Genomic DNA, 12,682 nt, shown 5'->3' with positions numbered 1-12,682 from the left:
ACATCAAATTTTTAAATTGTTATCATGATCAACCCTCTTTCCCAAACTAGAAAATACCCTGCACCAACCTTTTGGTTTTCTTTTTTTACTCTCCTTGAAAAGGTTGCATTCCGAGGATATCATGTCTTTTATTTGAAACCAAATTGTATATAGGCTTAAAAATTAAATGATCGTGAAAAAAAAATCAAGAATCTTATTGTGTTTTGACACCCTGCAAAAATGCCTTTGTAAAAATAAAAAAATGTAAAAAGAAAATCCATCCAATAATAATAGATTGTGTTTGACACACAGTAATAAACTTGAAAAAAATGTTCTTCAATTCGTTTCCCATTTAGCAGAATGTTGACTCCTTTTAATTCGTTTCATTTTGTGTCCAAGCATCCGGATCTGTCCTACGCGTCAACCTTTCGCTTGTACACATTATTCTACATTTGTGAGCGTATTTTCACCAGAGGGCTGACATAAGCCCTAAAGTTTAGTGTACCTGCTGTAAACTTTATTGGTGGTGTAAAGACGAAGCTGCTGCTTTGTGCTTGGTTTGTGCTCCTCTTGCCGCTCACGTGACGGCCTAAGGGGACAAAAGTCAGCTTTCCTTCAAGTGGGCATAATATCACGCGTTGCTTCTTGTTTTCCTCTTGGCTGCTTTCTATTTGGACAACTGTAGGACTATTACATATTGAAGGTGGCCTTTTGACGTCTTAGAATTATTTTGAGATGTTTTTTTCCCAATCAAACGTGCGTTTTATTTGTATTTTCTACTTGAAGGAATTTTCCCATAAAACCTTGGTATGGGTCTTTGTTTTCACACCATGCTGTTTTTCTTAATTTGATCCGTTGTCTAGGCAGTGCACATGCGCTCTTGATTGGACGTTTTTGGTCATGTGCTTTGACACGCAAGGGGCCTTGAAATAGGTTTGTAGTTTCTCTCATTCATATCAACGGGCTCATTTTATTTTCTAATATTTTATAATTTAGTCTGTACACTTTGCTCAGCTGCATGGCGGTCTGTTATGTTCCCTGCAAGTGTAATCACGTAGAAAACGAATTAGATGTAGTAGTTAAATTACTTAGCAGCTAATCCCAGTGTCACATAATACTAGTGCAAGAATATTGTACATGGTTGATAAAAGAGTAAAGCTAGTGACTAAATCATGCACATTTTGACAAATTAAATATAAATCGAACTGCCAAAAATGTAAATACACCTTTTGAAACGTCAGATGATTTTTTTTCTTGGAGTACAACATAAAAGGAAAATGGACAAAATAAGTTTATTACTCGTATCCCTCCCCAGAAAAATATTGAGGTGATGGTGGTCTGTGCAGCCCTCTGAGACTTTTTGTTATTGTGGACTACACAAATAAACATGACTTGACAGATAAACAAACAATAAAACTCACTGAATTCCATATCAGTATTTTCAGTTTATATTTGCTGCATTCGAAAAATGGGGGAAAGGCAAAGATGGGTGCAAACATTCCTGGTTGTTAAAGGGAGAAATTTACAGCTGAGTAATAAAAGTTTACGACTCACGGCTCCCCGTGATTGGCCGCAGCAAACCACGTGGCTCACGCTCTATGAACATGAACTTTATGCTGTTGTCTATTCCCTGCTCCTTCTTTTGAATCAGCGACACAGCAGGCTGCAGCCCTGTAAAAAGCTTCCTTTTCTAAGCCTCCACTGCGACGTGGAGGAGAAAACACGTTTTGACGCTCGTCGCCGTGCCATCGTCTGACTTCCTGACGCATGCATCTCGTACAGGGGGAGGGGTAGAGGGAGGCCAGCCAGCCTGCAGCGGTTCTCCCCTCCGGATGACGGAAAGGAGCTACGAGAATTGGACTTCTACACGCCGTGTCTTCGTGGGCGGCTGCGTGATGGTGCAACGATGGAGACCCCGTGGAGGCGCTTTGCAGGTAGGGACCGGGTGTTTGTTCCCTCTCCCCTCTCTCTCTCTCTCGCGCGCGCACGTTTTCTCTCACTGCTCGCGTTTGAATGCCGCGCGTGGTCTCGCAGACGTGCAGATGCGCAAGGTGTGTGTGCTGACTTGACGCCGAAGCGCGTAGACAGTTTTCACGGTGCAGCATGCGGATGTTTAAAGAAACCTCTTTTCTCAGCTTTCTGTGACTCTACCTGATGGCTGTTTAATACAGTAAATTTAAAGGTTCCATCCTGATATGATTACTGTCTCAACTGATTAATATAATATCGTGTCATTATTGTTGTTGCATTGAGGCGCGCTCCAACTGTCGCACGTACACGCGCTTACGCACGGAGACAAGATTACACATGCACAGACGTTGTTGTAGCTCCCCACAGTGCCCCCTAGCGACTGGTTTTGTTACAATGTGGAAGTAGGCGGGGCATTTTTTTTTTATTTTTTTTTTAGCTGTTTGCTGCTTCACTGCGGATGTCAGCTGACCTACTTGTGTGCGTGTCTGTGCTAGTGTGAGTGTACTGGATGGCTGGGTCTGGTTTCCCACTGCTGAATTGCAGGCACCAAACACGTCACGTTGCTTTTCACATACACAAGATAAGCAATTCACGCTTCGATTGGAGGTTGTTTGATACTGTTTATTATCGGTCATATTTACTGACACGGGAATTGGTGATACAGATTTGGCAAATATGTGCTTGTGTGTGGTCGTGTAAAATATAAGGGCGTCTACGTATATTGTGCTGAAAAGGTTCTTGCTAGCTGGATCAGTGGTTCTTAACCAGGGTTTGATCGAATCCTGGGGTTTTGGTGAGTCAGTCGCAATAACATGCTCTGCGTGACTAAAAAAGTAAATAAATCACATTTTAGTATTGACTAAAGTAAAGTAAGGTTCAGTAAACCATATGCATATGAAAACTTTGGGGTTTGGTAGTTTCTACAGGATTAGGGAACACTGAGTTAGATATTTATATGAATTGTCATCAAACGCATTCCAGCTTTTTTTCCTGACGGAAGTAGCCCAAAAAAATCCCCGCAGACACGTGCAGTAAACAGCTGCAGCATGCATGCGTGTGTACGTGTCTATAACAGGCTTTTAACATTAATTTGTTTTGTTCTTTAATTTAAAGTATTTTTTATATCTGTAATACAATTACCATTGGTTATATTTCAAACATTTTTACATAATTTCAAAATCATATTTATAGAATATATTTGTCTTGGTGTTTTGTTTGATGGCCAGTGCTCTATAATTGACTTTGTGTGAAGAGGCAACGAATAAAACGATCTATGGGTCAGTGTGTAGCTTATTTCCTTTGTGCTACTAATAAATAAGCCGTTCAAAATGTGATTATTGTCAAATTCTGCTTCTTGGAGCCTCTTCAATCCTTTCCAAGCCGCTGCCGCAAGTAGTTGGTTGTCCCCACGCGAAGATCTGCTCTTGTAATGGTCCAATTCTTTTCCTGCAGAGAAAAACAAATAGTCCATTCTAATACATTTCCATTTATTGTACCACTCAAGGTGGAAATAAAATAAAAAATAAAAAAACGCTTTCTGCTTTTAAGTAAGCGTCCATTTAAGTCGAGCATCTGTCCCCATCACCACATTTAAAACTCCCGACAGGGCAAAAGTCTTGGCCCACTAATGGTCTTAATTTATGACGTGTGGATCAACATGCCGCTCGACGGGCACCGACTTTCTTGACTGCATAACGAGCATAAAGTCGAAAACTTCCGGACGTAATTGGGCCAGCCTGCGACGCTAAAGTGCCTATAGATGACTTAACATTGTTACAAGCGGAATTAGTCCTTATTAGTGAGGGGAGGGAAAGAGGAAAAACACATCAAGGCTTACCAGTCTTAAGCTCCCTTGGCTACCTTTTCATCATGACTGATGCAATTGCAGGAATTGTACAGTTGCTATATAATTGTTACTGGTTATTGAGAAGGAGCGATATAAGAAGCACATATTGAAACGGGATCTTGAATTTCCTTTGCATATTATGATAATAATAAGCATAATAATAAGCATAATAGCAATAAAAAAATAGCAATAAAAATTACAGCGATAAAAATAACAGCAAGAATAAGAATAAGAATAAGAATAAGAATAAGAATAAGAATAAGAATAAGAATAAGAATAAGAATAAGAATAAGAATAAGAATAAGAATAAGAATAAGAATAAGAATAAGAATAAGAATAAGAATAAGAATAAGAATAATAACAAAAATAATTGCAATAAGAATAAGAATTATATAGAACAATTCTTCATTTTTAGAATAATAGGTAGAATGATTATAGAACTATATATTATTTTTATGATTACTAGAAAATTGACAGCATTTGTGGAAAAAAATATGTTTTTTTCTTCTGTAAAAAATAAAAAGGATATCCGCCAAAAGCCGGTGTCAAAGTTGACCAAAAGGCTGCTTCGTAGCCGCTCAAGCCTGCCATGTGATGCGCCTGATGGGCTGCAATAAAACAATAAAACACAAGGGAAAGAATGACCTTTCAAATAGTGCACAGTGGCACAACCTTTGCTGCATTCCAGCTTCGCTCCACACATTTCGGCTTCACCCTTCGGCTTTATTTACAAGCCAAAACTTTACGGGCCGTGTTGTTTAGTGTCTAGCAAACATTTGGAGGTTAAATTAACTATTTAAATTTTGTAGTGTACTAGAGTGATTGAAATCCGTTCAATGCAAATGGGAAAATTGAAACTTTGCATTAAAAACAACCGGATTTTGGGGGATGCTGAATTTGAGATTCGAAGTTGAAGATAAAATTAGAAGAACATTTGTTGCGAACGCAACGGTCACACATGGCCACAAATAAATGGAAGGGAAGGAAAGGTTTTATGGCAAGCAACTTCCTCGTCTTTGTTTTTTTTCGTGGGCAATTGACAGTAATTGCACAACAAATACATTTGCCAGACATGCTCATTTTTCACGTTGTTTCCTCGTTTGTCTTGTTGAAAATCTATTATTTAAAAGTAGTACACAGAATGAAATGGTTTACACGTAAATAGTCACTTGGAATTTAAGCGCCATTCATCAATGGAGGAAGGGGGTAAAAACATATAAGACGACAATTATAATTCGTGTTCGCACTCAGGGCGTGTTTGCACGCAGACGATCGCTCAAATTTTGTGTGCAGGCGTTGCGTCTCAAAAGCAATTTGCAAGGCCATCATTTGTTGCTCAGATAATCATCAGTTTGCCTACTCAACCTCCACGGCACGGCTCACAGGAATGCACCAGAATGACTGAAAATACTCTGCTCTTCAAACTCCAAAAGTGTGTGTACATTTGTGTGTGCGTGTCTATACCACGCGTATTTTGTCTGAGATAATCAATTTTTGACAAACTTTTGTGCATTATGGCAGATATCTGGCTTTGCTGTAGACACACACACTTACGCACACACAAGCACAAACGTTTTATGTATATATATATATATATATATATATATATATATATATATATATATATATATATATATATATATATATATATATATATATATATATATATATATATATATATATATATATATATATATATATATATATATAATCTTTCTTTTTTAAATATAATGCATTGATCCTTTAACCACAAAACCCGTAGGGGCACCATTTCCTGTGGTGTGTCCTGGGCAAGTACAGCCAGGTGGCGCCCATATATATATGTGTATATATATATATATATACATATATATAAATATATGTATATATATATATATATATATATATATATATATATATATATATATATATGTATATATATATATATATATATATATATATATATATATATATATATATATATATATATATATATATATATATATATATATATATATATATATATATATGTTTTATGCGGCCATTTTTTATATTTCTTATTTAATTTTTTATATTGCATTTTTAAGGGGTACATAGAACTGGGGAACGTCGCTCGTTCCATTGCCCTCACACACTCACACACTCGAGTCAATTAAAGCACTCTTACTAGTGTCCCTGTTCATTGCAAGTTATGTTGGATTTCGTACAAAAGTGGACACATTGACGCCACCTGAGAAGTCGTCGATGTGATTTGGGATTATTTTGAAATGGCAATTTGTAGAAGGAATATTCCGCTGGGGGGAAAGCATGTGTTTTTAAATGTATTATTTTGGGTACGAAAAAAACACTTCCATGCAGGTTTCCACGATGATATCCTCAATGGTGGTCATTTAAATGCAAATGTACCCTCTCTCCCTCCTATTTTCATAATCATGGGGCACGGTCCTACTTGTAAACTATGAAAATAAACATTTCTGTCCTTGCGCCTGCGCCCACAAAAAAGACATGCACAGCGTGTGCCACTTGCACTGTTTATCGGCATTTTGCAGTAATGCTGGTGTTCTTGGCTACAAGCTAGAGTTTCTGCCGCACTCCCGCCTCGCCATTGGTGGAGCAGGGTCAGCTGACTTTGTCATATTGTCTCCGAGCGAGCCAAGGCTCGGCTATAACACTCGGGCTTTGTGCGACTTACCCAGAGATTGCAAATTAATAATATTGAATCGTCAAAGTAACAGGGGAGGCTGAGGAGCTGGGGTGCCATCAGTGGGGGGTTGCAGGAGGAAAAAAAGAGAAGAAGAGCACACGGAAAGGTGTGGTTGGCTGACACACGCGGGAGGGAGATTTACAGGAAAGGGAGATTGAAAAGAGAGCGATAAAGAAGTGGGGAGAGTTGGAGAAGAGGTTTACGACGCAAGGTATGAATTCTTATTTTGCAAACCCGTCGCTCTCTTGCCATTTATCCGGTGGCCAAGAGGTTCTACCCAACGTGCCCATCAACTCCAGCACCTATGACACCGTCAGACATTTCTCGTCGTACGGCGCCGCCGTCAGCCAGAACCACCGAATATACGCCGCACCTTTCTACTCGCCGCAAGACAACGTTGTGTTCGGTTCGGGCCGAACTCAGTACGACTACGGCTCCAACGTCTTCCTGCAGGACAAGGACGTCCTGCCAAGTTGCAGGCAAACAAACATGGGACTCAGCAGCGCGCAGAGCCACATTGGTCAAGACTACACGCTGGAGCAAGGCAGGGCGTCCCAGGACCAGAAGAGCAACATCCCAATCTATCCGTGGATGCAGCGCATGAACTCACACAGCGGTGAGTTTTTACTAGCGGCAAATAAATTAAGGAAATGGGCCCCGTTTTACGATTTGTCTCACCAAGAGAGTAAGCTACTTTTTATGGCCCCATAAAACATGACTGTATCTCCTCGACTTGTACACGAGCCCTTTGCATTTGCCAACAAACACTTTGCATTCAGGCACATGGCACTTTTGCTTATCATTACAGAAAGAGGTCCTTAATAGAACTCTAAAATAGCTTTAACATTGATCCCACCACCCAAAAATACTTAATAAACACACCCATATTGAAAAGGCAACTTTTTATCCCAGCAGGAGTGGGCTACGGGACAGACAGGCGCAGGGGGCGTCAAATCTACTCCCGCTACCAAACCCTGGAGCTGGAAAAGGAGTTCCACTTCAACCGCTACCTGACCCGCCGTAGACGCATCGAGATCGCCAATGCGCTGTGCCTGAGCGAACGCCAGATCAAAATCTGGTTCCAGAACCGACGCATGAAGTGGAAGAAAGAAAGCAACCTCAGCTCCACGGTGGCCGGGACCGAATCTACGGCGGCCTCTTGCACGCAAGACGAAGAGCGCGTCGATGCAGGCGCCGGGAACGAGGTCCAGGCGGACGAGGACAAGAAAAAGAAGGAATAAATTCCAGAAAACAGAGAACAGAACCCCAACATTACTACCTAAAATGGAGCTCAAAAGGACGACTGCATGGACTTCCCCTCTTTATTTTACTCATACCACAGGGGTGTCAAGCCTTGCAAAAAAAGAAAAATATTTGGAATAAATCCTTATAATTTCTGCCCTATTATAAACAATGTGAATCTGCATCACTTATGTTTGTTATTTTTTCTACCTTGTTGTGAGTATCAAACTTGTATTGTGCAAATAATAAAAAACGAAGTATTAATTCCTACGTTATTTCCAATGCCAGTATCAACTATTTATCGTAAAACCCGACCACGGCATCACTGTGAATATTCTGCTCCCCAAATACAGTGTTATACAGTGTTAAGTTCGTATCGACATTCCACGGAAGAAGGAAATGAATTGGACTCTTCATTTGTGCATACTGTAATTTACTTTAATATGTATAAATAAAAACGAAAATGTATACATGAGTATTGCAGAAACTTGAGCATTTCACGAATAGACAGCAGCACACAAACAAATGCAAACATTGCTTCAGTTCCTGTAAAAAGGCTGGTCGAACTAACATGAACTTGTGTAAATCCTAAAAAGAGGTTTTAGTTACTTTGGTAGCTAAAGTATAATACGAAATGTTAAATCCCCGCTCCCGTCTATTTTTACTTTCCCATTTGACACTATTACGAGATATATTTGTACGTGTTTCCATTTTTTATTTGAAAGCTCATGTTTTGTCATGTATGTGAGTCATGGAATAAAATATTTGTAAAAAATACTGTTTATGCCATGTTCTTTGTGTGGTTTATACAGTTCTTTTTTATTAGGCTATTTTGTGGGAAATATGTTTACACAGGTTTCTCATATTTCTCATGCAGAGGTGTTTGATTTTTCCCTTGCCCATATGCAGGTTTCAGATTAGGGGATGTTGTGATTTTGTTCTGGGCATAATTCATTTGGGACTTTTTTAAGGGCTATACAAATACATGTGACACTTGACAGAATTGAGAAGAGATAAAAGTAAACATTACCGGTGCTGGATAGTTTAAACTTTATGGAAGTTGCAAAACTCTACAATAAAACTAATTTCCAATGTTTTTGTTTGTTTTTATTTGTTTACTGGTAAGACAGTGTGAGAGAGGAAGTATTGCAGTGGGTAGAGATTAATGAACCCCCCCTAACCCATGCAGTGAATGTCTGCCCGGGTCCGTCTTGCCAACTTCCCAACAGCAGATGACGCTCTTGTCTCACTCTGCTCGTTTTTTCCGCAAAAGGCTGCTCACCAAGCAGAAGCTCAAAGTTTACTGGACACGTTTTTGCTATTCATCAATATCCCCATTGAATTTCAACGCCAATTTATGACTGGCCAACATGCGCACGTGATCCCCCACAAATAGGCCATATTTGGGCAGTGCGCATCGGATCGAGGATTTTTTAAAAAAAGATAGCAAAGGCTACCCCACCTATAAATCCTGGATTATTTTTTAAAGCAGAGGGTGATTTTTTTTTCATTCCAAACGGGACCACCGAGAAAAGCAATGTTCAACACAAATCAAGGAACAAGAGCAACGTCTAGCCAGAAAGCATCTCCGCGTTAAACGTGTAAACAGATTTTCGAAGGGGAGAAAATGAGCTCTTATGTTGACAGCTGCAACGTGAGGAAGGCGAACGGAACAACTTCTCCAATGTTTGGCTTCGGTGTGGTGGGGTCCAGTCTGTGTCACGGAGGCGTCAATGGGAGCGCCGGATTTACGGGACCTGTCCCAAACAGCTCGCGTGGACGAAACGAGATGCAAACGAATTTTAAGCAAGGCTGCCCGGAGGCTCCTCTCCCGCCAGGATCGAACACCCACTGCGGCCCGACACCGCGCGACTCCGCCGGGATCGAAAGAGTCGCGGAAAGGAGCGGGAGGTCAGGCGGCAACCGGAGCCAGGAAGGCACCAAGAGTCCGGAAAGTGCACAAATCGGGCCAAGGAGCACCAACGCCAGCCGAGGGCCACACGGCGAGCGCGGACCGCAGATTTATCCGTGGATGACCAAACTGCACATGAGCCACGGTAAAGTTTGTCTCCCTTTTCATCTCCTGCACTTCTTTTCGAGCGGTCCACTTTCCCTCGTGAGTTTTATAGGCCAAACGCAGGAAATAATAAAAACTGGCGGTCATAAATTTTATGACAAAGGCATCCATTGCTCGTAAACCTGCTCTATTACGGCGAAGAGGTGATCCGAGGGCTGATTTATGGCGCAGTAATTGGACCAAAAGATCAAACTGCCACAAAATTATCAAATGATATCATATATTCATCTCTGAGAATTGTTTTCTAAATTGCTTCTTTTATTCATCAGCTTATATGATTTTACATTAGCGTTCTACGAGTGTGTGTGTTTGAAGCTTTAGCCTCAAATTGAACTCTGGGAAACACCAATGACCTGACCCTAGTCTGAACTTTTCACCTCGAAAAGATTTTAATACGCGTGCACTCTTTTTGCAAGCACTGGAGCCGCAATTTGGCTGCAGGCTGCAGATGGACTGTGGACATTTTTACTGTGAATGCTCTTGTTTTGTCTTACTATAGTATGCAAACATTCCTGCACCAGGCAGTTAGGTTTTCTGCCGGGCAGCACGCCGCAAGGAAGATTAAAAAATATGCCACCATTGTCTATATTTGTAAAAGGGATTGAAATAGGAAGTAAAATGTGGTTTAATATACTTTCGGTTTTTTGTTTATACGGTGTTATAAACAACATGCTTTTCAGTTTGAACATTTTGTTCAGTTAAACATGAACAACTGATTCTACACCAAACCATTCATTTTACTTTACAATGCCACATGTTAGTTTAAAAAGCCTACATTAGGCAATTTAGCGCCCAAAAAATGCAGGTAGTTCGTTAAATAGAACATTTCATCCGGCGAAAGTGTCATTTAAAGGGGGCAAGGGGAAGGGTTTATGGAACAAATCATATTTTATTAAAATGTTAATTTTAAAAATTTTATTTAAAAAGGCTGCATCAGATAATTAGAGCAGATTAAAGCATCGAAAGCATAGTTGACACCGTCGACCAACTTATTCATAAGAATAGCACAAAACAAATATTTTACTTTTTTCACGTACAGAAATGAAACCCAGACCAACATTATTGTTAAATCATGACACTGTTGATTTTAAATGAATATTTGTGTAACGAAATAAAAATAATAAATGTATACGCTACCGTTCAAAAGTGTTGTATCACCCAGACAATAGTGCGTTTTCCTTGAAAAGTCACACTTTTTAACGAACAAAACAAGTTACTGAATACACATAAAGTATAGTAAAACAATGGAAAGGTTAGAAATAATTATTTTTTTTTGAAAACAAAAATAATCAATCAAACTTTGCTTTCGTTAAAAAATTAAAATTTCGTTGCGACCCCAACTTTTGAATAGTAGTGTATAAATATAAATATAAATATAAATATAAATATAAATATAAATATAAATATAAATATAAATATAAATATAAATATAAATATAAATATAAATATAAATATTTTGAGTGTGTTGACAGTAAAAGTCTCGGTTTCAATGCTAACACATGCAGCACTTTACTGTAGTTTTTTTTTGATAGATTCATTTCCATATTAAAGCCTCCGATTTCTTGCTCAATTTAATGCCTAAACACAACAAGAAAGCCGATGACGTGACTTAAAAACAAACAAAGCGACATTTCTCAAGGCCATGATGAAAGTTTATTTTGATGATGCTTGTTTTCGTTATTTTTTCAGCATTTATTTTTTAGTAACACATGTGGTCTGGTTAATACAATAAAATGTATATTTTTGAGCGGTTGTACTTTTCTTCCTGCTAACTAGTCGTTATGCTCTGTCAGAATCTGAAGGCAAACGCTCGAGGACCAGTTACACTCGCTACCAGACCCTTGAGCTGGAGAAGGAGTTCCACTTCAACCGCTACCTGAGCCGTCGCAGGCGCGTGGAAATCGCGCACACGCTGTGCCTGAACGAGCGCCAGATCAAGATCTGGTTTCAGAACCGGCGCATGAAGTGGAAGAAAGACTCCAAGATAAAAATCAAAGAGTAGAAAAGGAAAATCGCACGAGGGGGTTTTCTGACCTCCGGATGACCTGCATAAGGGGGGCAATGACATCATGACACTCACTGTGGCTCTTCACCAATTAGTGTTGGAAGTTGGGATCCAATGTATTGATGAGCACTCACTTTGATCAATTGACTTATTTTGCTAAATTAATTAGCGACGATAAGACCATTTTTGGGGGACAAGAAGCCACAGTGGTGCTTTGGGTTCCAGCCACGTCAAATATACCTCTATTATCATGTGATCACAAACAACCTTTTTTACGAGTAACATGTTGTATTTGGTGGTGTATCTTTGTGAATGACTGAACTATATATGTAACCCAACAGGATCGTATGTAATGTGTAAAAAAACTTTTGGTCCCTCGTGAATTAGTAACATAAGAAAACTTCATCGTTGACTGTAACCAATAAAGTGATCAAAAGCACTGCGTGTTGTGTTTACAATCATTACGCCGTTGGTTTTATGACAATTCTGACGCCTAATAGTGCTGTAATCAGATCGTTTAAAAAAAACGATATGCTCCACCGTTTTGAAGTCTGCTTCGCGAGCCACCCTGTGCGCCTTTTTACCGAGTGACAAACGTGCAATGAAGTTTAAGGCCCCCCCATAAAACTTTATTGGCCCAGTTTCCAGACGGACTGCTTCCTGTTTTGCCAGGAGAAGGAAAGGAAGCCCTCGCCTGAGATAATATGACCCCCATCCCACGTAAACAACAATGCTGAAATCTGCTTTCCTTTACAAAAACGATGACGTCACTACTGCTATCATTTAAATTTGAATTCATTGACATAAAAATAACAAAACAATAAAAATAAAAATAACTCACCTCAAAATTTCCCAATGAGAAGCGGCGTCAGTGCACGC

At 39.6% G+C, this 12,682-nt stretch overlaps 2 protein-coding genes across 3 annotated transcripts; both read left to right on the top strand.

Annotated features, from left to right (window-relative positions):
* Positions 1–6,464: 6,464 nt before the first annotated feature.
* Positions 6,465–8,402, top strand: hoxc6a (homeobox C6a). 2 transcript variants are annotated; one of them, XM_088331237.1, is made up of 2 exons: positions 6,465–7,095; positions 7,395–8,402. In XM_088331237.1, the coding sequence occupies exons 1-2, from the start codon at positions 6,693–6,695 to the stop codon at positions 7,718–7,720; spliced, it is 729 nt and encodes a 242-aa protein (XP_088187363.1). In that variant the 5' UTR covers positions 6,465–6,692; the 3' UTR covers positions 7,721–8,402. The 2 variants fall into 2 exon arrangements, with proteins under 2 accessions (XP_088187363.1, XP_088187362.1); XM_088331236.1 differs by having other exon boundaries at positions 7,392–8,402.
* A 686-nt stretch (positions 8,403–9,088) lies between these two features.
* On the top strand, positions 9,089–12,216 carry hoxc5a (homeobox C5a). Its single transcript, XM_088329925.1, has 2 exons — positions 9,089–9,778; positions 11,592–12,216. The coding sequence occupies exons 1-2, from the start codon at positions 9,349–9,351 to the stop codon at positions 11,798–11,800; spliced, it is 639 nt and encodes a 212-aa protein (XP_088186051.1). The 5' UTR covers positions 9,089–9,348; the 3' UTR covers positions 11,801–12,216.
* The last annotated feature ends 466 nt before the right edge of the window (positions 12,217–12,682 follow it).

Source organism: Urocampus carinirostris, chromosome 3 (assembly GCF_059441175.1).
Source record: "Urocampus carinirostris isolate Australia breed hairy pipefish chromosome 3, RoL_Ucar_1.0, whole genome shotgun sequence".
NCBI classification, from domain to species: domain Eukaryota; kingdom Metazoa; phylum Chordata; class Actinopteri; order Syngnathiformes; family Syngnathidae; genus Urocampus; species Urocampus carinirostris.
The sequence above is the reverse complement of the archived record's forward strand: the minus strand, read 5'-3'. Positions and strand labels throughout refer to the sequence as shown.